We start from the raw sequence: 26812 nt of genomic DNA on the forward strand, positions 1-26812 counted from the left end.
AATAAAGGGAAAAAGGAAAAAAAAGAAGAAAAAAACCTCCCAGAAATTAAAAAGGGGAAAAAATGGGGGAAAAATGGGAAAAAAGGGGGGAAAAGAGGGGGGAAAAAGGAAGAAAGAGGAAAAAAGGGAAATAAAGAGGAGGGGGCCTCAAGATCGGGGGTTTTGTGCCTGTTTTGGGTCGGGGTCTGCAGGGTTTGGGGGCAAGCCCCGGATTTGGGGGTTCTGGGGGGGTCCAGCCACACCCCCGGGGGGCGGCTCTGCCCCAAACTCCCCAAATTCCCGATTTTCCCCACTTTTTCCCCGTTTCCCACATTTTTTTTTCCTATTTCCCACATTTTATTTCCTATTTCCCCCTGGTTTATTCCCATTTTCCCCAGTTTTTTTTCCATGCCCCACATTTTTCCCACTTCCTTCTCGTTTTAGTCCCATTTTCCCTGGTTTTTCCCCTCATTTTTCCCGTTTCCACCCATTTTTCCCGATTTTTTTCCCCCAATTTTCCCATTTTTCTCCTCATTCCGAGAAAAGCCCCAAAAACAGGGGATTCCAATTCTCCCAAATTCCCTCAGATCCCCCCCAGGTCCCCCAGACCCCCCGGCCTCGCTCCCGGGGTCCCCTCAGGGGAATTTTGAGGGGAAAACCGAAAAACCGGAAAAAAAATCCCCCCAGAAAACGGAAATCTCGCGAGATTTGACCTCCTCGCGAGAATTTCCGCGGCCGCCAGGGGACGCCCTTGCCGCTCCAGTTTCCCGCCAAAATCGGCCATGAGGGGAAAGGGGCGAGGCCAGCGCCGAAAGGGGCGGGACACACTAAGTAAAAGGCGGGGCCAACTGGAGGGGGCGGGGCACAGAGAAAAAGGCGGGGCCGCAGCGGAGGGGGGCGGGGCCAACCGGACGGCCCTCGCTTTACCGGGGGCGACCGCCGGAAGTTGAGCGGGGCCCCGGTGGAAGTGACGTAAGGGAGCTGAGGGGGTCCGATCAGGGACGAAAGGGGCGAAAAGTGACGGAAAGCGGCGGAAAGTGCCCGGAACGGCGGCGGGAATCGGCGAACGGGAACGGGAGGGAACAGGACGGCGGCGGACGGCGACCGGAAACGGAAAGCGCCGAGCGCGACCGGAAAGCGCCGAGCGGAGGCGGAAATTGGCGAACAAGGGCGGAAAAAGCCGAGCAGTGACGAAAATCAACGTGCATCGGCGGAAAAAAAACCCGAGCATTGACGGAAAGGCCCGAAGTGCGGCGGAAAGGCCCCGAAGCGGCGGCGGAAATCGCCGAGCGCGGCCCGAGCGGCGCCGGAAGTGGCCGAGCGCGGCCGGAAGTGGCCGAGCGCAGCCGAGCGCGGACGAGCCGCCGCGGCCTGAGCGCGGCCCGGCAGAGGAGCGGGAGGCGGCACCGGAGCGGCCCCGAGGCACCGCGAGGGCTCGGCCAGGGCTCGGCCAGCGCCGCCATGTCCGACTTCGACGAGTTCGAGCGGCAGCTGAACGAGAACAAACAAGGTACCGGCCCCGCCCCCCCCCGCGCCTCACGGGGCGACCCCGGCGTGAGGGGGGGAGGGAGCGAGCGAGGGAGGGAGGGGGCGCCGCCCTCAGGGACAGGCCACGCCCCCCGGCCCTCCCCCACCGCGTGCTCTCTGAGGGGGGGTCCCCACTTCGGGACCCCCCCCCTCAATTTTGGGGTCCCCACTTCGGGACCCGCCCCCCTCAATTTTGGGGTCCCCCCCCATTTGGAGCCCCCCCCTCTCAATTTTGGGTCCCCCCTCATTTTGATCTCCCCCCATTTTGGGGTCCCTCCAATTTTGGGGTTTTCAAACCCCCCCCCCCTTAATTTGGGGTCCCCCTTTTTTGATCTTCCCCTTAATTTTGGGGTTTTGAGCCCTCCCGATTTTGGGGTTCCCCCTTCGTGACCCCCCCCTGTAATTTTGGGATCTTCCTAATTTTTAATCCCCCTCAATTTTGGGGGTCCCCCCTTTGTGATCCCCTCCCCAATTTTAGGGTCCCCCCAGTTTGGAGCCCCCTCAATTTGGGGTCCCTCCCCCAATTCTGAAGTTATTTTGGGGCGTATTTGGGGTTAATTTGGGGGAGAATTCGGGGTTATTTTGAGAGGATTTTGGGGTTATTTGGGGTTAATCTGAGGGGAGAATTTGGGGTTACTTTGAGGGTAATTTGGGGGGAATTTGGGGTTATTTTGGGGGGATTTTAGGGTTATTTTTCAGGGGATTTTGGGGTTAATTTGGGGGTATTTTGGGGAGGAACTTGGGGTTATTTTGGGGAGGAACTTGGGGTTAATTTGGGAGGGAATTTTGTGGTTTTTGGGTGGGAATTTGGGGTTATTTTGGGGGTATTTGGGTGGAATTTGGGGTTATTTTGGGGGGATTTTAGGTTATTTTCAGGGGATTTTAGGGTTATTTATCAGGGGATTTTTGGGGTTAATTTGGGTATTTTGGGGAGGAACTTGGGGTTAATTTGGGGAGGATCTTGGGGTTAATTTGGGAGAGAATTTCATGTTATTTGGGGTTATTTTTTGGGTTTTTTTTGTGAACTTTTTTTGGGTTTGTCACCCATTTTTCCCCCATTTTCAGAGTGTGACAAGGCCATGGCTCAGAGCTCAGGTTTTTGGGTATTTTTTGTGAATTTTTCGGGTTTTTTATCCCGTTTTTCCCCATTTCCCAGAGCGGGACAAGGAGAACCGGGCCATGGTTCAGAGCTCAGGTTTTTGGTGAATTTTTTTGGGATTTTTCACCTGTTTTCCCCCCGTTTTTCCCCATTTCCCAGAGCGTGACAAGGCCATGGCTCAGACCTCAGTTTTTTGGGGAATTTTGGTGAATTTTTTGGGATTTTTCACCCGTTTTTTCCATTTCCAGAGCAGGACAAGGAGAACCGGGACACAGCTCAGAGCTCAGGTTTTTGGTATTTTTGGTGAATTTTTTTGGTTTTTCACCCATTTTTCCCCTGTTTTTCCCCATTTCCAGAGCGGGACAAGGGCACAGCTCAGAGCTCAGGTTTTTGGTGAATTTTTGGGGTTTTTCACCCGTTTTTTCCCCATTTCCAGAACAGGACAAGGTCGTGGCTCAGAGCTCAGGTTTTTGGTGAATTTTTTGGGGTTTTTCCCCGTTTTTAACCCGTTTTTCCCCATTTCCAGAACGGGACAAAGCCACGGCTCAGAGCTCAGGTTTTTTGGGGTATTTTTTTGGGTTTTTAACCCCTTTTTCCCTGTTTTTCCCCATTTCCAGAGCGGGACAAGGCCATGGTTAAGAGCTCAGGTTTTTGGTGAATTTTTGGGTTTTTCCCCCATTTTTAACCCATTTTCCCCCCGTTTTTCCCCGTTTCCAGAGCGGGACAAGGCCATGGTTCAGAGCTCAGGTTTTTGGTGAATTTTTGGGGTTTTTCCCCATTTTTAACCCATTTTTCCCCGTTTTTCCCTGTCTCTAGAGTAGGACAAGGCCATGGCTCAGAGCTCAGGTTTTTGGTGAATTTTTTGGGGTTTTTAACCTGTTTTTCTCCCATTTTCCCCCCGTTTTTCCCTGTTTCCAGAGCGGGACAAGGAGAACCGGGCCATGGTTCAGAGCTCAGGTTTTGGGGTATTTTTGATGAATTTTTTTGGGTTTTTAACCCGTTTTTTCCCCGTTTTTCCCGTTTTTTCCCCGTTTTTCCCCATTTCCAGAGTGGGACAAGGGCACAGCTCAGAGCTCAGGTTTTTGGGGTATTTTTGGTGAATTTTTTGGGTTTTTAACCCGTTTTTCCCCATTTCCAGAGCGGGACAAGGAGAACCGGGACACGGCTCAGAACTCAGGTTTTTTGGGGTATTTTTTGGTGAATTTTTTGGGGTTTTTAACCCACTTTTTCCCCGTTTTTCCCCATTTCCAGAGCGGGACAAGGCCATGGTTAAGAGCTCAGGTTTTTGGTGAATTTTTTGGGTTTTCCCCCCATTTTTAACCCATTTTTCCCCGTTTTTCCCCATTTTCCAGAGCAGGACAAGGCCATGGCTCAGAGCTCAGGTTTTTGGTGAATTTTTGGGGTTTTCTCCCCATTTTTAACCCATTTTCCCCCGTTTTTCCCCGTTTCCAGAGTGGGACAAGGCCACAGCTCAGAGCCCAGTTTTTTGGGGTATTTTTGGTGAATTTTTTTGTGTTTTTAACCCGTTTTCCCCCGTTTCCAGAGCATGGCAAGGGCACGGCTCAGAGCTCAGGTTTTTGATGAATTTTTGGGGTTTTTAGCCCGTTTTTAACCCATTTTTAACCTGTTTTCCCCATTTCCAGAGCGGGACAAGGAGAACCGGCACCGCAAGCGCTCCCACAGCCGCTCCCGCAGCCGCGACCGCAAACGGCGCAGCCGCTCCCGGGAGAGGAGGAACCGCGACCAGCGCAGCGTCAGCAGGGACCGCCGGCGCCGCAGGTGACAATGGGACACCTGGGACACACCTGAGACACCTGGGACACACCTGGGGCAATGGGGATACACCTGGGGACAATGGGGACAATGGGGGCAATGGGGAGGAACTGCGACCAGCGCAGCGTCAGCAGGGACCGCCGGCGCCGCAGGTAAAGGGACACACCTGAGATACACCTGAGATACACCTGGGCATTGGGGATACACCTGGGGGCAATGGGGATACACCTGAGATACACCTGAGACACACCTGGGGCAATGGGGATACACCTGGGGACAATGGGGAGGAACCGCGACCAGCGCAGCGTCAGCAGGGACCGCCGGCGCCGCAGGTGACACAGGGACACACCTGGGGACACCTGAGACACCTGGGGACACCTGAGATACACCTGGGGCACATTGGGGACATTGGGGATACACCTGGGGGCAATGGGGGCAATGGGGAGGAACCGCGACCAGCGCAGCGTCAGCAGGGACCGCCGGCGCCGCAGGTAAAGGGGGGACACCTGAGATACACCTGGGACACACCTGGGGACACCTGGGGCACATTGGGGACATTGGGGATACACCTGGGACACACCTGGGACAATGGGGATACACCTGGGGCAATGGGGAGGAACCGCGACCAGCGCAGCGTCAGCAGGGACCGCCGGCGCCGCAGGTGACACAGGGACACCTGAGATACACCTGGGGACACCTGGGACACACCTGGGCATTGGGGATACACCTGGGGCAATGGGGACACACCTGGGACAATGGGGATACACCTGGGGGCAATGGGGAGGAACCGCGACCAGCGCAGCGTCAGCAGGGACCGCCGGCGCCGCAGGTGACACAGGGACACACCTGGGGACACCTGGGGACACACCTGGGCAATGGGGATACACCTGGGGCAATGGGGATACACCTGGGGCAATGGGGGCATTGGGGAGGAACCGCGACCAGCGCAGCGTCAGCAGGGACCGCCGGCGCCGCAGGTGACAATGGGGACACACCTGGGGACACCTGAGATACACCTGGGGACACCTGGGATACACCTGGGGACACCTGGGGCACATTGGGGACACACCTGGGACACACCTGGGACACACCTGGGACACACCTGGGACAGTGGGGACACACCTGGGACACACCTGGGGACACCTGGGACAATGGGGACACAGCTGGGACACAGCTGGGACACACCTGGGACACACCTGGGGCAGTGGGGACACACCTGGGACAATGGGGACACACCTGGGACAATGGGGACACACCTGGGACACACCTGGGACACACCTGGGGCAGTGGGGACACACCTGGGACAATGGGGACACACCTGGGACAATGGGGACACCTTGGGTACAAACTGGGGGCAATGGGGACACATTGGGGACACACCTGGGACACACCTGGGCAATGGGGACACACCTGGGGTACACCTGAGACACACCTGAGATACTGGGGACAGGTCTGGGGACATTGGGGACACCTTGGGGACATTTTGGGGACACACCTGGGACACACCTGGGGCACACCTGGGGCAATGGGGACAGACCTGGGGCACACCTGGGGCAGTGGGGACACACCTGGGACACACCTGGGACACAGCTGGGACAATGGGGACACCTTGGGGACACCTTGGGGACATTGGGGACACACCTGGGACACACCTGGGGACACCTTGGGGACATTTTGGGGTCACTGGGGGCTCTGAGCCCCTCTGAGCTGCCCCTCCCCCACAGGTCACCCCTGAGCCTCTCGGGACCCCTGAGGTGAGCCTGGGGGGGGGTGGGGGGATTTGGGGATTTTTGGGGCAATTTGGGGTTTTTTGGGGTTTTTTGGGGTTTTTTTGGGTTTTTTTATTTAGGTTTTTTTGGGGGGGGGTTTCAGAGTTTTTGCGGGTTTTTTAGGTTTTTTTTAGGTTTTTTTGGTGGTTTTCAGAGTTTTTTTGGTTTTTTTTATTTAGGTTTTTTGGGGGGGGTTTCAGAGTTTTTTGGGTTTTTTTTAGGTTTTTTTTTAGGTTTTTTTGGTGGTTTTCAGGGTTTTTTGGGGTCAGTTGGGGAGGAGGTTTAGGGTTTTTTTGGGGGCATTTTTTGAGGTTTTGGGGAGGTTTTTTGGGGGGTTTTGGGGTGGATTTTTGAGGGTTTTTTTGGGGAGGTTTGAGGGGTTTTTGGGAGGGGTTTTAGGAGTGGTTTTGGGGGATTTTGGGTTTTTTTTTGGGGGGTTTTCAGGGCTGGTTTTTGGGTGATTTTTGGACTGTTTTGGGGTTTTCATTGGGAGATTTTTTGGGTGGTTTTTGGGTGGTTTTTGGGTGTTTTTAGGGGTGTTTTGTGGGTATTTAGGTGAGGGGTTTTGGAGGGTTTCTGGGGTGTTTTTTTGGGTGTTTTTGGGGTGTTTGGGGTTTTTATTGGGAGATTTTTTAGGGTGGTTTTGGGGTGGTTTTTAGGGGTTTTTTGTGGGTATTTTTGGGAGATTTTCTGGGTGGTTTTGGGTATTTTTAGGGGCGTTTCTGGGGTTTTTTCAGGGTGGTTTTTGGGTGTTTCTGGGGTATTTTGGCGAGGTTTTCTGGGGTGTTTTTTGGGGTGTTTTCTGCTGTGTTTTTGGAGTGTTTTTTGGTATTTTTGGGGTGTTTTTTTGCTGTTTTTTTTGCTGCTTTTTTGGTGTTTCTGGGGTGTTTTTAGGGTGTTTCTGGGGTGTTTTTTTGGTGTTTCTGAGGTGTTTTTTGGGGTGTTTTTAGGGTATTTTGGGGTGTTTTTTGCCGTTTTTTTTGCTGTTTTTTTGGTATTTTTGGGTTATTTTTGGGGTATTTTGGGGGCTCACCTGCTCAGCCCCCTCCCCAAATCCCCCAACCCCCCCCATTCCCCCCCCCCCCCCTTTCCAGCCGCTCCCCCCGGCACGAGAAGAAAAAGAAAATCCGGAAATATTGGGATGTGCCCCCCCCCGGCTTCGAGCACATCACCCCCATGCAGTACAAGGCCATGCAGGGTGAGACCCTCCCCAAATTCACTGAGACCCCCCCGGGACCCCCCCAAACCCACAGGGACCCCCCAAACCCCACAGGGACCCACAGGGACCCCCCAGACCCACAGGGACCCCCCCATAACTTCTGGAGACCCCAGACCCCCCAAATCCCCCCAAATCCCCCCAAGGTCCCTCCAAGCCCCATCAGGAGCCCCCAGATCCTTCCAGGGCCACCCCGTGAGCCCTCCCAGAGACCCCAAACGGCCCCAAATCCCCTCAGGACCCCCCAAATCCACCCCAAACGGCCCCAAATCCACCCCAACCCCCCCTAAACCCATCCTAGAGACCCCAAACGGCCCCAAATCCCCTCAAAACCCCCCATAACCCATCCCAGAGACCCCAAACGGCCCCAAATCCCCTCCAAATGGCCCCAAATCCCCTCATATCGCCCCAAACCCCCCCAGAACTTCCCATGACCCATCCCAGAGACCCCAAACAGCCCCAAATCCCCTCTAAACAGCCCCAAACACCCCATAACCCCCCCATAACCCAATCCAGAGACCCCAAACGGCCCAAATCCCTCAGGACCCCCCAAATCCACCCCAAACAGCCCCAAATCCACCCCAAACCCCCCCTAAACCCATCTCAGAGACCCCAAACGGCCCCAAATCCCCTCAGGACCCCCCAAATCCACCCCAAACACCCCCATAACCCATCCCAAACACCCCCAAATCCCCCATAATCTCTGTATTCCCCGTTCCCAGCCGCGGGTCAGATCCCAGCCACGGCGCTGCTCCCCACCATGACCCCGGACGGCCCCAAATCCCCCCCAAATCCCCCCATAACCCATCCCAGAGACCCCAAACCCTCCCATAATCTCTGTATTCCCCCCTCCCAGCCGCGGGTCAGATCCCAGCCACGGCCCTGCTCCCCACCATGACCCCGGACGGCCCCAAATCCCCCCCAAACAGCCCCAAACCCCCCAAATCCCCCATAACCCATCCTAGAGACCCCAAACACCCCATAATCTCTGTATTCCCCCCTCCCAGCCGCGGGTCAGATCCCAGCCACGGCCCTGCTCCCCACCATGACCCCGGACGGCCTGGCCGTCACCCCCACGCCGGTGCCCGTGGTCGGCAGCCAAATGACGCGGCAGGCGCGGCGCCTCTACGTGGGCAACATCCCCTTCGGCATCACCGAGGTGATGGAGGGGTTAATTGGGGTTAATTGGGGTTAATTGGGGTTATTGGGGTGTGTCTGTATGGGCAACATCCCCTTCGGCATCACCGAGGTGATTAATTGGGGTTAATTGGGGTTAATTGGGTTAATTGGGGTGTGTCTGTATGGGCAACATCCCCTTCGGCATCACCGAGGTGATTAACGGGTTAATTGGGGTTAATTGGGGTTAATTGGGGCGTGTCTGTATGGGCAACATCCCCTTCGGCATCACTGAGGTGATTAATGGGGTTAATTGGGGTTAATTGGGGTTAATTGGGGTTAATTGGGGTTATTGGGGTCTGTCTGTATGGGCAACATCCCCTTCGGCATCACCGAGGTGATTAATTGGGGTTAATTGGGGTTAATTGGGGTTAATTGGGGTTAATTGGGTTAATTGGGGTTATTGGGGCGCCTCTACGTGGGCAACATCCCCTTCGCATCACCGAGGTGATTCATTGGGGTTAATTGGGTTAATTGGGGTTAATTGGGGTTAATTGGGGTGTGTCTGTATGGGCAACATCCCCTTCGGCATCACCGAGGTGATTAATGGGTTAATTGGGGTTAATTGGGGTTAATTGGGGCTAATTGGGGCTAATTGGGTTAATTGGGGTGTCTCGATGGGCAACATCCCCTTCGGCATCACCAAGGTGATTAACGGGTTAATGGGGTTAATTGGGTTAATTGGGGTTAATTGGGGTTTATTGGGGATTTATTAAGGTTTATTTGGGTTTATTTGGGTTTATTTGGGGTTTATTTGGGGTTATTTCTGGGGATTTTGGGGCCCCTCTATGTGGGCAACAACCCCAAATTTCCCATTTCTGACCCCAAATTTGTGATTTTCCCTCCCCAAACCCCCAATTTCCATATTTCTGACCCAAAATTTGCGTTTTTCACCCCAGGAGGCCATGATGGATTTCTTCAATGCCCAAATGCGCCTGGGGGGGCTGACCCAGGCCCCGGGAACCCCGTGCTGGCCGTGCAGATCAACCAGGACAAGAACTTCGCCTTCCTCGAGGTGATTTTGGGGGAAATTCAGGGGAATTTGGGAAAATTTGGGGTTTTTTGGGTGATTTCAGGGGTTTTTGGGTGAATTTGGGGTGAATTTGGGGATTTTGGGGAACCCCGTGCTGGCCGTGCAGATCAACCAGGACAAGAACTTCGCCTTCCTCGAGGTGATTTTGGGGTGAATTCTGAGGATTTTGGGAAAATTTGGGTGATTTGGGGTGAATTTGGGGTGAATTTGGGGATTTTGGGTGAATTTTGGGGGTGAACCCCGTGCAGATCAACCAGGACAAGAACTTCGCCTTCCTCGAGGTGATTTTGGGGAAAATTCGGGGGAATTTGGGAAAATTTGGGTTTTTCTGGGTGATTTCAGGGGTTTTTGGGTGAATTTGGGGTGAATTTGGGGGATTTTGGGGGATTTTGGGGAACCCCGTGCTGGCCGTGCAGATCAACCAGGACAAGAACTTCGCCTTCCTCGAGGTGATTTTGGGGAGAATTCTGAGGATTTTGGGAAAATTTGGGGGATTTGGGGTGAATTTTGGTGAATTCAGGGGATTTGGGGTGAATTTGGGGTGAATTTGGGAAAATTTGGGGGTGTTTGGGTGATTTGGGGTGAATTTGGGGGGTTTTGGGGGTGAACCCCGTGCTGGCCGTGCAGATCAACCAGGACAAGAACTTCGCCTTCCTCGAGGTGATTTTGGGGGAAATTCAGGGGAATTTGGGAAAATTTGGGGTTTTTTGGTGATTTGGGGTGAATTTGGGGTGAATTTGGGGGGTTTTGGGGATGAACCCCGTGCTGGCCGTGCAGATCAACCAGGACAAGAACTTCGCCTTCCTCGAGGTGGTTTTGGGGCAATTTGGGGGGAATTTGGGGGAATTTGGGAAAATTTGGGGCAAATTCGGAGGCTTGGGAGAAATTCAAGGGGTTTTGGGGTGAATTTGGGAGGTTTTGGGAGGAATTTGGGGTTCCCTGCCCCGTTTCTGACCCAATTTTGGTTCCCAGCCCCATTTCTGACCCAATTTTGTTTTCCCATAACCATTTTTGGGGTTTCCTGCCCCATTTCTCACCCGTTTTGTGTTTCCAGCCCCATTTTGAATTCCCAGCCCCATTCCTGACCCGTTTCTGTGGTTTTTGCCCCATTTCTGTGGTTTTGCCCCATTCCTGACCCGTTTCTGTGGTTTTTGCCCCATTTTTGTGGGTTTTGCCCCATTCCTGACCCGTTTTCTGTGGTTTTTGTCCCATTTCTGTGGTTTCTGCCCCATTTTTGTGCTTTCTGCCCCATTCCTGCCCCATTTCTGTGCTTTTTGCCCCATTCCTGACCCGTTTTTTTGTGCTTTTTTGCCCATTTCAGTGGTTTCTGCCCCATTCCTGACCGTTTTTTGTGCTTTTTTCCCCATTCCTGCCCCATTTTTGTGCTTTTTTCCCCATTCCTGACCGTTTTCTGTGCTTTCTGCCCCAGTTCCGCTCGGTGGATGAGACGACGCAGGCCATGGCCTTCGATGGGATCATTTTCCAGGGCAGTCGCTCAAGATCCGGCGGCCCCCACGATTACCAACCCCTGCCCGGCATGTCCGAGAACCCCTCGGTCTATGTGCCAGGTGAGAGCTCCTAAATCCCCTGAAATCACCCCAAAAGTACCCCTGAAATCAGCCCAAAAACAGCCCCAAAGTCAGCCCAAAAATCAGCCCCAAAATCCCCTGAAATCAGCCCAAAAATAACCCTGAAATCAGCCCCAACCCCTGCCCGGCATGTCCGAGAACCCCTCGGTTTATGTGCCTGGTGAGAGCCCCAAAACACCCCAAAATTACCCTGAAATCACCCCAAAAACACCCCAAAAATGAGCCCAAAAATAACCCTGAATTCAGCCCAAAATCCCCTGAAATCAGCCCAAACCCCTGCCCGGCATGTCCGAGAACCCCTCGGTCTATGTGCCAGGTGAGAGCCCCAAAACATCATAAAATAACCCCAAATATACCCCAAAAATACCCTGAAATCACTCTAAAAATAGCCCTGAAATCAGCCCTGAAATCAGCCCCAAAATCCCCTGAAATCAGCCCAAAAATACCGTGAAATCAGCCCAAAAATACCCTGAAATCAGCCCTGAAATCACCCCAAAAATCCTCTGAAATCAGCCCAAAAATAACACTGAGATAGCCTTGAAATAGGCCCAAAAATCCCCCAAAAATTCTCTGAAATCAGCCCAAAATTACCCTGAAATCACCCGAAAAATAACCCTGAGATAGCCCCGAAATCAGCCCAAAAATCCCCTGAAATCAACCCAAAAATAACCCTGAAATCAGCCCCAAAATAGCTCCAAAATCAACCCAAAAATAGCCCTGAAATCAGCCCCCAAATAACCCTGAGATAGCCCTGAAATCAGCCTAAAAATCCCCCAAAATCCTCTGAAATCAGCCCAAAAATCCCCTAAAATCAGCCCAAAATTACCCTGAAATCAGCCCAAAAATAACCCTGAGATAGCCCTGAAATCAGCCCAAAAATCCCCCCAAAATCCTCTGAAATCAGCCCAAAAATGCCCAAAAAATCAGGGATGCTCCCAATTTCTGGGGGGGATTTTGGTGTTTCCAGGTGGGATTTTGGTGGTTCCAGGGCAATTTTGGGGTTTCCAGGTGGGATTTTGGGGATTCCAGGTGAGAATTTGGGGTTTCCAGGTGGGATTTTGGTGTTCCAGGGCAATTTTGGGGTTTCCAGGTGGGATTTTGGGGATTCCAGGTGAGAATTTGGGGTTTCCAGGTGAGAATTTTGGGGATTCCAGGTGGGATTTTGGTGTTTCCAGGTGAGAATTTGGGGTTTCCAGGGTAATTTTGGTGTTTCCAGGTGAGAATTTGGGGTTCCAGGTGGGGATTTTGGGGATTCCAGGTGGGATTTTGGGGTTCCAGGTGGGGATTTTGGGGTTTCCAGGTGGGATTTTGGTGTTCCAGGGCAATTTTGGGGTTTCCAGGTGGGATTTTGGGGTTTCCAGGTGGGATTTTGGGGTTTCCAGGTGAGAATTTAGGATTTTTTTTGGCCTTTTCCAGGTGTGGTGTCCACGGTGGTCCCGGACTCCGCCCACAAACTTTTCATTGGGGGCCTCCCCAATTACCTGAACGACGACCAGGTGAGGGGGGGGACCCCAAAAATCCCTAAAATCCCCCCAAAAAATCCCCCCAAAAAATCTCATCCCTTAAACTGGGGAGGAGACCCCAAATCCCCCAAAAATTCCGTTTCTTAAACTGGGGAGAAGACCCCAAATTCCCAAAATCCCCCCAAAAAATCTCATCCCTTAAACTGAGGAGGAGACCCCAAATCCCCCAAAAATCCTCCCAAAAAATTTCCTAAAAAATCTCATCCCTTAAACTGGGGAGGAGACCACAAATTCCCCAAAAATCCCTAAAATCCCCCCAAAAAATCCCCTAAAAAATCCCATTCTAAAAACTGGGGAGGAGACCCCAAATCCTACAAAAATCCCCCAAAAAATTCCATTTCTTAAACTGGGGAAGAGACCCCAAATTCCCCCAAAATCCCCCCAAAAATTTCCATTTCTTAAACTGGGGAAGAGACCCCAAATTCCCAAAAATTCCCCAAAAAATCCCCAAAAAAATCTCATCCCTTGAACTGGGGAGGAGACCCCAAATTCCCCTAAAATTCCCCCAAAATCCCCCAAAAATCCCATCCTAAAAACTGGGGAGGAGACCCCAAATCCCCCAAAAATCCCCCCAAAAATCCCATCCTAAAAACTGGGGAGGAGACCCCAAATCCCCCTAAAATCCCCCAAAAAATCGACCCCAGGGTGGGATTTTGGGGGTTTTTGGGAGGGGTTCCCTCGTTCCAGAGGGGGAGAATTCCCAAATTCCAGAGGAAAAAATTCTCAAATTCCAGAGAAAAATTCCCAAATCCCGGGGGGGTTCCCAAATTCCAGGGGGGGGGTTCCCCGACCCCAAAATCTCCCCCAAAATGGCCCAAATTCCCCCCAAAATTCCCCAAATTCTGCTCAAATCAGCCCCAGGAACGGGACGGGGTCCATTGGGATTCCTGGGGTATTTTGGGGAGGGGGATCCCAAATTCCAGAGGGAAAATTCCCAAATCCAGAGGGGAATTCCCAAATCCTGGGGCCACTCCCAGAGCCCCAAAATGGCCCAAATTCACCCCAAAATTTCCCAAATTCTGCTCAAATCCGAACAAGGAACGGGATGGGTTTGATTGGGATTCCTGGGGTATTTTGGGGAGGGGGATCCCAAATTCCAGAGGGGAAAATTCCCAAATTCCAGAGGGGAATTCCTGGGTCCTGGGGGCCACTCCCAGACCCCAAAATCCCCCAAATTCACCCCAAAATTTCCCAAATTCAGGTGAAGGAGCTGCTGACGTCCTTCGGCCCCTCAAGGCCTTCAACCTGGTCAAGGACAGCGCCACGGGGCTGAGCAAGGGCTACGCCTTCTGCGAGTACGTGGACATCAACGTCACTGACCAGGTACCAAAATAGCCCAAAAATGGCCCAAAATCTGCCCCAGAAACGGCCCAAAGTCTGCCCAAAAACTGCCCCAAAAATTGCTAATAAACTGCCCAAAAAACTGTGCAAAAACTGCCCCAAAACGGCCCAAAATCAGCGAGTACGTGGACATCAACGTCACTGACCAGGTACCAAAAACACCCAAAATGACCCAAAAACTGCCCCAGAAACTGCTCAAAGTCTGCCCCAAAAACTGTGCAAAAACTGCCCCAAAAACTGCCCAAAAATGGCCCAAAACAACAGCCCAAAACTGCCCAAAATCAGCGAGTACGTGGACAGCAACGTCACTGACCAGGTACCAAAATTGCCCAAAAATGGCCCAAAATCTGCCCCAGAAACTGCTCAAAGTCTGCCCCAGAAACTGTGCAAAAACTGCCCCAAAAACTGTGCAAAAACTGCCCCAAAAACTGCAAAAACTGCCCCAAAACGGCCCAAAATCAGCGAGTACGTGGACATCAACGTCACTGACCAGGTACCAAAAACACCCAGAAATGACCCAAAATCTGCCCCAAAAACTGCTCAAAGTCTGTCCCAGAAACTGTGCAAAAACTGCCCAAAAACTGCCCCAAAATGGCCCAAAACAACAGCCCAAAACAGCCCAAAATCAGCGAGTACGTGGACATCAACGTCACTGACCAGGTACCAAAAACACCCAAAAACGACCCAAAATCTGCCCCAGAAACGGCCCAAAATCTGCCCCAAAAACTGCCCCAAAAATTGCTAAAAAACTGTGCAAAAACTGCCCCAAAAACTGTGCAAAATGTACCCAAAATGGCCCAAAACAACAGCCCAAAACTGCCCCAAAATCAGCGAGTACGTGGACATCAACGTCACTGACCAGGTACCAAAAACACCCAAAAATGACCCAAAATCTGCCCCAGAAACGGCCCAAAAACTGCCCCAAAAACTGTGCAAAAACTGCCCCAAAAACTGTGCAAAAACTGCCCCAAAAACTGCCCAAAATGGCTCAAAACAACTGCCCAAAAACGGCCCAAAATCAGCGAGTACGTGGACATCAACGTCACTGACCAGGTACCAAAAACACCCAAAAGTGACCCAAAATCTGCCCCAGAAACTGCTCAGAAATGGCCCAAAACAACAGCCCCAAAATCTGCTCAAAACTGCCCAAAATCCACCCAAAAAATCCTCCCCAAATCCACACAAAACAGCCCAGAAACTGCCCAAAAATGGCCCCAAAACAGCCCAAAATCCACCCAAAATCAGCCCCAAATCCACTCCTGGGGGTCCCCAAACCCCCCCAGATTTGGGGAGGGGGTCCCTGGGCTCCTCCATAATTTGGGGAGGGGTCCCCAAACCCCCCCAAATTTGGGGAGGGGGTCCCCAATTTCCCCCAAATTTAGAGTGGGGGTCCCAAATCTTTATAAAACCCCAAATCCCGTCCCCAAAAAACGCCCCCAAATCCTCCCCAAAATCCCAGAATATCCCCCCAAACCCCCCCAAATTTGGGGAGGGGGTCCAGGCCTCTCCCCATAATTTGGGGAGGGGGTCCCTGGGCTCCCCCCCATATTTGGAGTGGGGGTCCCAAATCTTTCTAAATGCCAAATCCCCCCCAAAAAACGCCCCCAAATCCCCCCAAAATCCCAAAATTTTCCCCAAACCCCCCTGGATTTGGGGAGGGGGTCCCCGGGCTCCTCCCATAATTTGGGGAGGGGTCCCCAATTTCCCCCCAGATTTCGATGGGGGTCCCAAATCTTTGTAAAACCCCAAATTCCCCCCAAAAAACGCCCCAAATCTCCCCCAAAATCCCAGAATTTCCCCCCAAAGCCCCCCTAATTTGGGGAGGGGTCCCTGGGCTCCCCCATAATTTGGGGAGGGGTCCCTGGGCTCCCCATAATTTGGGGAGGGGTCCCCAATTTCCCCCCAGATTTCGAGTAGGGATCCCAAATCTTTCTAAATGCCCAAATCCCCCCCAAAAAATGCCCCAAAATCCCAGAATTTCCCCCCATTTCTGCCCCAAATCCACTCCTGGGGGGGTCTCCAAACCCCCCCAAATTTGGGGAGGGGTCCCTGGGCTCTCCCCAAAATTTGGGGAGGGGGTCCTGACCTCCCAAATCTTCATAAAACCCCAAATCCCCCCCCTCAAAACGTGCCTCAAATCCCCCCAAAAATCCCAGAATTTCCCCCCAAACCCCCCCAGATTTGGGGAGGGGGTCCCCAAAGCCCCCCAGATTTGGGGAGGGGGTCCCCAATTTTCCCCCAGATTTTGAGTGGGGGTCCCAAATCTTTAAAAAAACCCAAATCCCCCCAAAAAATGCCCCAAATCCCCCTCAAAATCCCCCCCAAAATCCCAGAATTTCCCCCCAAGCTCTCCCCAAACCCCCCCGGATTTGGGGAGGGGGTCCCTGGTCTCTCCCCCAATTTGGGGAGGGGTCCCCGGGCTCTCCCCCAAATTTTGAGTGGGGGTCCCTGACCCCCCCAAATCTTCATAAAACCCCAAATCCCCCCCAAAAACGCCCCAAAATCCCAGAATTTCCCCCCAAACTCTCCCCAAATTCCCCAAATTTGGGGAGGGGGTCCCCGGGCTCTCCCCCAATTTGGGGAGGGGGTCCCTGGGCTCCCCCATAATTTGGGGAGGGGTCCCTGGGCTCCTCCCATAATTTGGGGAGGGGTCCCTGGTCTCTCCCATAATTTGGGGAGGGGGTCCCTGGTCTCTCCCCCATAATTTGGGGAGGGGGTCCCCGGTCTCTCCCATAATTTGGGGAGGGGGTCCCTGGGCTCTCCCCCAATTTGGGGAGGGGGTCCCTGGTCTCTCCCCAATTTGGGGAGGGGTCCCTGACCCCGTGTCCCCCCGTGCCCCCCAGGCCATCGCCGGCCTCAATGGGATGCAGCTCGGGGACAAGAAGCTGCTGGTGCAGAGGGCGAGCGTGGGGGCCAAGAACGCCACCCTGGTGAGTGAGTGGGGACCCCTCCCCAAATTCACGGCGGATGGGGGGGCTCGGGGACCCCTCCCCAAAATCTGGGGGGGCTCGGGGACCCCTCCCCAAAATCTGGGGTTTTTTGGTGGAAGCGTTTCCAAGATATGGGGATTTTTTTGGGGGGTTTTGGGGGGGTTTTTTGGGGGTTTTTTTTGGGGGATCCATCCCAAAATTTGGGGTGTAGGGTCTGGGGACCCCTCCCCAAAATCTGGGGGGGCTCGGGGACCCCTCCCCAAAATTTGGGGTTTTTTGGTGGAAGTTTTTCCAAGATATGGGGATTTTTTGGGGGGTTTTTGGGGGGTTTTTAGGGTTTTTTTTTGGGGGATCCATCCAAAATTTGGGGTGTAGGGTCTGGGGACCCCTCCCCAAAATCTGGAGGGGCTCGGGGACCCCTCCCCAAAATTTGGGGTTTTTTGGTGGAAGTGTTTCCAAGATATGGGGATTTTTTGTGGGGTTTTTGGGGGGGTTTTTTGGGGGGTTTTTTGGGGACCCCTCCTCAAAATCTGGGGGGGCTCGGGGACCCCTCCCCAAAATCTGGGGGGGCTCGGGGACCCCTCCCCAAAATTTGGGGTTTTTTGGTGGAAGCGTTTCCAAGATATGGGGATTTTTTGGGGTTTTTTGGGGGGGTTTTTTGGGGAATCCATCCCAAAATCTGGGGGTGAGGCTCTGGGGACCCCTCCCCAAAATCTGGGGGGGGCTCGGGGACCCCTCCCCAAAATCTGGGGGGGCTTGGGGACCCCTCCCCAAAATTTGGGGTTTTTTGGTCAAAGCCTTTTGAAGATATGGGGATTTTTGGGGTGTTTTTTGGGGAATCCATCCCAAAATCTGGGGGGGGGGCGGTTTGGGGACCCCTCCCCAAATTCACGGGGGGCTCAGGGACCCCTCCCCAAAATTTGGGGTTTTTTTGGTGGAAGCTTTTGGAAGATATGGGGATTTTTTGGGGGGTTTTTGGGGTTTTTGGGGGTTTTTTTGGTTTTTTTTGGGGGAATCCATCCCAAAATCTGGAGGGGGGGCTCTGGGGACCCCTCCCCAAAATCTGGGAGAGCTCAGGGACCCCTCCCCAAAATTTGGGGTTTTTTGGTGGAAGTTTTTGGAAGATATGGGGATTTTTTTGGGGTGTTTTTGGGTTTTTTGGGGTTTTTTTTTGGGGAATCCATCCCAAAATCTGGGGGGGGAAGGTTTGGGGACCCCTCCCCAAAATTTGGGGGGGCTCGGGGACCCCTCCCAAAATTTGGGGTTTTTTGGTGGAAGCTTTTGGAAGATATGGGGATTTTTTGGGGTTTTTTGGGGGGGTTTTTTGGGGAATCCATCCCAAAATCTGGGGAGGGGAAGGTTTGGGGACCCCTCCCCAAATTCAGGGTGAGGGGGGTCTGGAAATGTTGAGAAAAATGGGGGAAAATATTAGAAAATTTGGGGGAAAATTGGGGGAAAATGGGAAAAGATCAGAAAATTTGGGGATGAAAATGGGAAATATTGAGGAACAAAGGGGGAGAAAATGGGGGGAAAAATGGGGGAAAATATTATAAAATTTGGGGAAATCGGGGGGAAAGGTCAGAAAATTTGGGGGGAAAATGGGGAAAATTGAGGAAAAGGGGGGAAAAATGGGGGAAAATGGCAGAAAAAATGGGAAAAATTGGGGAAAATACTGGGAAAATGGGGGGGAAATGGGATAAAAAATAGGAAAAAATGGGGAGGAATTGGGGAAAATATTTCCCATTTTTATCCCTTTTTACCTCACGTTTCCCCCCCCTCCATTTTCACCCTCATTTTTTCCCTCAACATTTCCCATTTTTATCCCATTTTTTTCCCCCAACATTTTCCATTCTCCCCGTTTTCCCCCCAACATTTCCCATTTCCATCCCGTTTTTTTCCCTGTTTTTCCCCAACATTTCCCATTTTAATCCATTTTTTTTCCCCCAACATTTCCCATTTTCCCCCATTTATTTCCCCCAACATTTCCCATTTCCCCCCCATATTTTCCCCTCACCTTTTCCCCGTTTTCCCCCCAACATTTCCCATTTTTATCCCATTTTTTTCCCCCACCTTTTCCCCGATTTCCCTTGTTTTTTCCCCTCACCTTTTCCCCTGTTTTTCCCCTGTTTTCCCCCCAACATTCCCCATTTCCCCCCATATTTCCCCTCACTTTCCCCCCATTTTTTTCCCAACATTTTCCATTTCCCCCTTTTATTTTCCCCTCACCTTTTCCCCGATTTTCCCTGCCATTTTCCCCAACATTTCCCATTTTTATCCCGTTTATTTTTCCTCACCTTCTCTCCCATTTCCCCCCCATTATTTTCCCCAACATTTCCCATTTCCCCCCATTTTTTTCCCAACATTTCCCATTTTCCCACTGTTTTTTTTCCCCAATTTCCCCATTATTTCCCCCCAACATTTCCCATTTCCCCCCATATGTCCCCCATTTTTTTCCCCAATTTCCCCCGTTTTCCCCCAACATTTCCCCCCATATTCCCCCTCACTTTCCCCCAACATTCCCCATTTCCCCCCATATTTCCCCGTTTTTTTTCCCCATATTCCCCCATTATTTCCCCCAACATTCCCCATTTCCCCCCATATTTCCCCCCGTTTTTTTTTCCCGATTTCCCCATTATTTTCCCCCAACATTTCCCATTTTCCCCCCATTTTTTCCCCAACATTTCCCATTTTTATCATGTTTTTTCCCCCAAACATTTCCCATTTCCCCCTATTATTTCCCCCCAACATTCCCATTTTTATCCCATTTTTCCCCTCACCTTTTCCCCATTTTCCCCCATTATTTCCCCCAACATTCCCCATTTTTATCCCATTTTTCCCTCACCTTTTCCCCATTTTCCCCCCAACATTTCCCTTTTTTTCCATTATTTTCCCCCAACATTTCTCATTTTCCCCCTGTTTTTTTTCCCCAATTTCCCCATTATTTTCCCCTAACATTCCCCATTTTCCCCGGTTAATTCCCCCCAACATCTCCCATTTCCCCCATTTTTTTCCCCCAACATTCCCCATTTCCCCCCATATTTCCCCCCGTTTTTTTCCCCCAATTATTTCCCCATTTTTTTCCCCCAACATTTCCCATTTTCCCCCATATTTCCCCTCACTTTCCCCCAACATTCCCCATTTCCCCCCATATTTCCCCCCGTTTTTTTCCCCCAATTTCCCCATTATTTCCCCCCAACATTTCCCATTTCCCCCATATTCCCCCCATTTTTCCCCAACATTTCCCATTTCCCCCCGTTTTTTCTCCCCATATTCCCCCATTTTTTCCCCCAACATTCCCCATTTTTATCCCATTTCCCCCATTTATTTACCCCCATTTTCCCCGTCCCCAGAGCACCATCAACCAGACGCCGGTGACGCTGCAGGTGCCGGGGCTGATGAGCTCGCAGGTGCAGATGGGCGGGCACCCCACGGAGGTGCTGTGCCTGCTCAACATGGTCCTGCCCGAGGAGCTGCTGGACGACGAGGAGTACGAGGAGATCGTGGAGGACGTGCGCGACGAGTGCGGCAAGTACGGCACCGTCAAATCCATCGAGATCCCCCGGCCCGTGGATGGAGTCGAAGTACCTGGGTGTGGAAAGGTGAGAAATGGGAGATATGGGGTCACCTGTGTGCCCAGGTGTGCTGGGAATGGGAGTGGGGCAGGTACGGCACCGTCAAATCCATCGAGATCCCGCGGCCTGTGGATGGAGTGGAGGTGCCCGGGTGTGGAAAGGTGAGAAATCCAAAATATGGACTCACCTGTGTGCCCAGGTGTGCTGGGAATGGGAGTGGGGCAGGTACGGCACCGTCAAATCCATCGAGATCCCGCGGCCCGTGGACGGCGTGGAGGTGCCTGGGTGTGGAAAGGTGAGAAATGGGAAATACAGAGTTACCTGTGTGCCCAGGTGTGCCCAGGTGTGGCACTGAGGGGATGGGGATGGGAATGGGGCAGGTACGGCACCGTCAAATCCATCGAGATCCCGCGGCCCGTGGATGGAGTCGAAGTACCTGGGTGTGGAAAGGTGAGAAATCCAAAATATGAACTCACCTGTGTGCCCAGGTGTGCCCAGGTGTGGCACTGAGGGGATGGGAATGGGAGTGGGGCAAGTACGGCACCGTCAAATCCATCGAGATCCCCCGGCCCGTGGACGGCGTCGAGGTGCCCGGGTGTGGAAAGGTGAGAAATCCAAAATACAGCATCATATGGACTCACCTGTGTGCCCAGGTGTGCTGGAACAGGCAGGGAGGGGATGGGAATGGGAATGGGGCAGGTACGGCACCGTCAAATCCATCGAGATCCCGCGGCCCGTGGATGGCGTGGAGGTACCTGGGTGTGGAAAGGTGAGAAATCCAAAATATGGGTCACCTGTGTGCCCAGGTGTGGCACTGAGGGGATGGGAACAGGCAGGGAGGGAATGGGGCAGGTACGGCACCGTCAAATCCATCGAGATCCCGCGGCCCGTGGACGGCGTGGAGGTGCCCGGGTGTGGAAAGGTGAGAGAGCTGAGAACGGGGTCACCTGTGTGCCCAGGTGTGCCCAGGTGTGCTGGGGATGGGAATGGGGCAGGTACGGCACCGTCAAATCCATCGAGATCCCGCGGCCCGTGGATGGCGTGGAGGTGCCTGGGTGTGGAAAGGTGAGAAATCCAAAATACAGCATCATATGGACTCACCTGTGTGCCCAGGTGTGCCCAGGTGTGCAGGGAATGGGTGGGAGTGGGGCAGGTACGCCACCGTCAAATCCATCGAGATCCCCCGGCCCGTGGATGGAGTGGAGGTGCCTGGGTGTGGAAAGGTGAGAAATGGGAAATACAGAGTTACCTGTGTGCCCAGGTGTGCCCAGGTGTGGCACTGAGGGGATGGGAATGGGATGGGGCAGGTACGGCACCGTCAAATCCATCGAGATCCCGCGGCCTGTGGATGGAGTCGAAGTACCCGGGTGTGGAAAGGTGAGAAATCCAAAATATCCACTCACCTGTGTGCCCAGGTGTGGCACTGAGGGGATGGGAATGGGAGTGGGGCAGGTACGGCACCGTCAAATCCATTGAGATCGCGCGGCCCGTGGATGGAGTGGAGGTACCTGGGTGTGGAAAGGTGAGAAATCCAAAATACAGCATCATATGGACTCACCTGTGTGCCCAGGTGTGCTGGGAATGGGTACTGGGGGCATAGGAATGGGAATGGGGCAGGTACGGCACCGTCAAATCCATCGAGATCCCGCGGCCCGTGGATGGAGTCGAGGTGCCCGGGTGTGGAAAGGTGAGAAATGGGAAATATGGGTCACCTGTGTGCCCAGGTGTGCCCAGGTGTGGCACTGAGGGGATGGGAATGGGAATGGGGCAGGTACGGCACCGTCAAATCCATCGAGATCCCGCGGCCCGTGGATGGAGTCGAAGTACCTGGGTGTGGAAAGGTGAGAAATCCAAAATACAGCATCATATGGACTCACCTGTGTGCCCAGGTGTGCTGGGAATGGGCTGGGATGGGAATGGGGATGGGTCAAATCCATCGAGATCCCCCGGCCCGTGGACGGCGTGGAGGTGCCTGGGTGTGGAAAGGTGAGAAATGGGAGATATCAGCTCACCTGTGTGCCCAGGTGTGGCACCGAGGGAATGGGAATGGGGCAGGTACGGCACCGTCAAATCCATCGAGATTCCCCGGCCCGTGGACGGCGTGGAGGTACCTGGGTGTGGAAAGGTGAGAGAGCTGAGAAACGGGGTCACCTGTGTGCCCAGGTGTGCCCAGGTGTGCTGGGAATGGGTACTGGGGGCATAGGAATGGGAGTGGGGCAGGTACGGCACCGTCAAATCCATCGAGATCCCCTGGCCCGTGGACGGCGTGGAGGTGCCCGGGTGTGGAAAGGTGAGAAATGGGAGATATGGGGTTACCTGTGTGCCCAGGTATGCTGGGAATGGGCTGGGATGGGAATGGGAATGGGTCAAATCCATCGAGATCCCGCGGCCCGTGGATGGAGTCGAAGTACCCGGGTGTGGAAAGGTGAGAAATGGGAGATATGGGGTCACCTGTGTGCCAGGTGTGCCCAGGTGTGCCCAGGTGTGCTGGATGGGAACAGGCAGGGAAAGGGTTAAATCCATTGAGATCCCACAGCCAATGTGGGGGTGCCCAGGTGAGGAATGGGGGATCCGGGGTCACCTGTGGTGCCCCAGGTGTGTTCAGGTGTGCCCAGGTGTGCCCCAGGTGTGCCAGGTGTGCCCCAGGTATCCCCAGGTGTGCCCCAGGTGTGCCCAGGTGTGCCCAGGTGTGTCTGTGGTGCCCCAGGTGTGTCTGTGGTGCCCCAGGTGTGCCCAGGTGTGTCTGTGGTGCCCCAGGTGTGTCCCAGGTGTGCCCAGATGTGCCCCAGGTGTGCCCAGGTGTGCTCAGGTGTGTCCCAGGTGTGCCCAGGTGTGTCACCAGGTGTGCCCCAGGTGTGCCCAGGTGTGGCCCTGGGGCTGGGCCATGGAGTTCACATCAGCGTTCGACTGCCAGAGGGTCCCTGTGTCCTTACTGACCCAAAATCACCCAAAAATGACCCAAAATCACCCAAAAATGACCCCAAAATCCCCCCAAAATGACCCAAAATCACCCCAAAATGACCCAAATCTCAAAAATGCCCCGAAATGCCCCAAAATCTCGGTTTTTTTCCCCAAATCTCGCAGATTTTCGTGGAGTTCACGTCTGTTTTCGACTGCCAGAAGGCCCCTGTGTCCTTATGCCCCAAATCCCCCTGAAATGACCCCAAACAGCCCCAAATCCCATGAAATCACCCAAAACACAAAAATACCCCAAAACTTCCCCAAAATGCCCCAAAATCTCGTTTTTTTTCCCCAAATCCCGCAGATTTTCGTGGAGTTCACGTCTGTTTTTGACTGCCAGAAGGCCCCTGTGCCCCTCTGTCCGTGCTCCCTCTCAATGGCCCCAAACAGCTCCAAATCCCCATGAAATCACCCCAAAACAGAAAAATGCCCCAAAATCTCAGTTTTTTTCCCAAATCCCGCAGATTTTCGTGGAGTTCACGTCGGTTTTTGACTGCCAGAAGGCCCTGTGTCCTTACTGACCTGAATCCTCCCGAAATGACCCCAAATCCCCCCGAGATGACCCAAAATCACCCCAAAATGACCCAAATCTCAAAAATGCCCCGAAATGCCCCAAAATCTCGGTTTTTTTCCCCAAATTTCGCAGATTTTCGTGGAGTTCACGTCGGTTTTCGACTGCCAGAAGGCCCCTGTGTCCTTATGCCCCCAAATCCCCCCAAAATCACCCCAAACAGCCCCAAATCCCCATGAATTTACCCCAAAACCCAAAACTGCCCCAAAACTTCCCCGAAATGCCCCAAAATCTCGGTTTTTTTCCCCAAATTTCGCAGATTTTTGTGGAGTTCACGTCTGTTTTCGACTGCCAGAAGGCCATGCAGGGCCTGGGCTGTCCCCCTGTCCCTGTGCCCCATCCCAATGACCCCAAATCCCCGTAAATTTACCCCAAAACACAAAAATACCCCAAACTGCCCCAAAACGCCCCAAAATCTCGTTTTTTTTCCCCAAATCCCGCAGATTTTTCGTGGAGTTCACGTCGGTTTTCGACTGCCAGAAGGCCATGCAGGGCCTCACGGGCCGCAAGTTCGCCAACCGCGTGGTGGTCACCAAGTTCTGCGACCCCGACTCCTATCACCCGCCGCGACTTCTGGTAGCCCCGCCCCTTTTCCCCTCCGAGCCCCGCCCCCTTCCCCCCCTCCGAGCCCCGCCCACTCCAGCCCCGATTTCCCGCGGTTTTACCCCAAAAATTTCGCCCCTCCCCCCCGCGCTGGTTTCTCGTTGTAGCTTTGCCGCCCCTCCCCCCACCCGCCCCCTCCCCCCGCCCCTCCCCCCAGCCCCACCCCCCCCCGTTTTTTGGTATTGGAGGGAAAAGGGGGGGGAGGGGCGGCGGCGAAAGGGGGGGGAGGGGAAAAACCCCCACCCCCACCCCGAGAGCCCCTCCCCCACCCCACCACCCCCCCCCCCCCAGGATTAAACGATTTTTCCAGTTTTTGTGTTTTTGGTGTTTTTGGTGTTTTTGGTGTTTTTTGGTGTTTTTTTGGTGAATTTATTGATGTGGGGGGGTGGGGGCGGTTTGGGGGGAATCGGAGGAGTTTGGGTCAAAATTCCCAAATTTGGGGTAAAAAAAAGTCCCGGTTTTGGGGTGAAATCCTCAGGTTTGGGGTTAAAAAGTTTGGGTTTTGGGGTGAAATCCCCCGGTTTTAGCGAAAAATCTCCCAGTTTTGGGGTGAAATCCCCGGGTTTGGGGTTAAAAACTTTGGGTTTTGGGGTGAAATCCCCAGGTTTTAGGGAAAAAACCTCCCAATTTTGGGGTGAAATCCTCAGGTTTGGGGTTAAAGACTTTGGGTTTTGGGGTGAAATCCCCCGGTTTTAGGAAAAACCTCCCAATTTTGGGGTGAAATCCTCAGGTTTGGGGTTAAAGACTTTGGGTTTTGGGGTGAAATCCCCCGGTTTTAGGGAAAAACCTCCCAGTTTTGGGGTGAAATCCCCGGGTTTGGGGTAAAAACTCCCAGGTTTGGGTAAAAATTCCCAATTTTGGGGTAAAAATTCCAATTTTGGGGTTAAGAAGTCTCAATTTTGGGGCTTAAACTCCCCCGGGTTTGGGGTGAAATCCGCCGGGTTTGGGGACAAAAACTTCGGAATTTATGATTGAAAACTCCGGTTTGGGGTGAAATCCCAGGTTTGGGGTTAAAATCCCAATTTTGGGGTAAAACCTCCTGGTTTTGGGGAGCCAGGCCATCCCTGATTTTGGAGGTTAAAATCCCCCAGTTTTGGGTAAAATCCCCTGGTTTTGGGGGTTAAAAACTCCCAATTTTGGGATTCAAAACCCCTCAGTTTTGGGGAACACACTCCCAGGTTTTCGGGCTAAATCCCTCAGTTTTGGAGATTAAAATCCCTCAGTTTTGGTAATTAAAATCCCGAGTTTTGGGGATTAAAACCCCAATTTTGGGGATTAAAAACCCCCAGTTTTGGGGACTCAGACCCCAAATTTTGGGGATGAACCCCCCCAATTCTGGGGCTAAAATCCTTCAAGTTTGGGGACCCAGATCCCCGATTTTGGTGAACAACCGCCCAGTTTTGGGGATAAAAGCTCCCAGTTTTGATGATAAAATGCCCCAATTTTGGGTGGAGCGGTGGGGGGGGTGACTACAGACGGGTTCCCCTCCAGTTTTTCCCCTGGGACCCCCAAAATCCCCCAAATTCTCCCCGAAATCCCCGCGCGCGCGCGCCATCTCCGTCAGTTTGTCCCCTCGCAGCCGCCGTCCGCCGTCCTCCCTCGCGCCCTCGCCGTTACTTTGTCCTCGCGCGGCCGCCGTTGCCCCGCGCCTCGCACTCCCATTGGCCGAGCGCCGCGCGCGCCCCGCCCTTCGCCCTCCCATTGGCCGGGCGCCGCGCGCGCCCCTCACTTCGCCCTCCCATTGGCCGAGCGCCGCGCGCGCTGACCGGAAGCGGCTCCGTGAGGGGAGAGGCAGCGGCGCCGCCATCTTGGGTCCCCGGAGTTGCGGCCGCTCCTGTCGCGATAATCGCGACCCCGGCGGCGGGAGCGGCCCCCGACCATGGCCGCCAACCTGGGCGACCAACGCGAGTGGTGAGAGGAGCTCCGGGACGGGGGAGGGCGCGGGCAGAGCGGGGCCGGTTTGACCGAGCGCGGTTCCGTTGCTCCCTCAGGGCCGCCCCGTTCGCGCTCGGCGCCGCTCCCGGAGGCGCTCCCGGAGGCGCTCCCGGCGGTGCGGGCCCCGCGCGGGAGGAGCCCCCCGGCGCCCCCCGAGAACCCCGAGTGGGAGAAGGCGCGGCAGGCCCTGGCCAGCATCAGCAAAGCGGCGGCGG

At 53.7% G+C, this 26812-nt stretch overlaps 1 protein-coding gene and 1 long non-coding RNA gene across 2 annotated transcripts; both read left to right on the forward strand.

Moving 5' to 3' along the window:
- Window positions 1-1293: 1293 nt before the first annotated feature.
- On the forward strand, window positions 1294-24780 carry U2AF2 (U2 small nuclear RNA auxiliary factor 2). The gene is given in 15 exon segments (XM_077170957.1): window positions 1294-1489; window positions 4249-4384; window positions 6103-6132; window positions 7242-7345; window positions 8371-8522; window positions 9439-9497; window positions 9654-9711; window positions 11002-11140; window positions 12578-12657; window positions 13886-13913; window positions 13916-14007; window positions 16869-16955; window positions 20306-20555; window positions 24505-24620; window positions 24622-24780. Coding segments are annotated over 15 exon segments (1398 nt in total). The 5' UTR covers window positions 1294-1440; the 3' UTR covers window positions 24640-24780.
- On the forward strand, window positions 21012-24371 carry LOC143691917 (uncharacterized). Its single transcript, XR_013179718.1, has 3 exons — window positions 21012-21114; window positions 22496-22513; window positions 24319-24371. It is a non-coding gene; the product is annotated as an uncharacterized LOC143691917 (long non-coding RNA).
- Window positions 24781-26812: the final 2032 nt, after the last annotated feature.

This window comes from Agelaius phoeniceus, chromosome 37, assembly GCF_051311805.1.
Source record: "Agelaius phoeniceus isolate bAgePho1 chromosome 37, bAgePho1.hap1, whole genome shotgun sequence".
In the NCBI taxonomy this organism is placed as follows: domain Eukaryota; kingdom Metazoa; phylum Chordata; class Aves; order Passeriformes; family Icteridae; genus Agelaius; species Agelaius phoeniceus.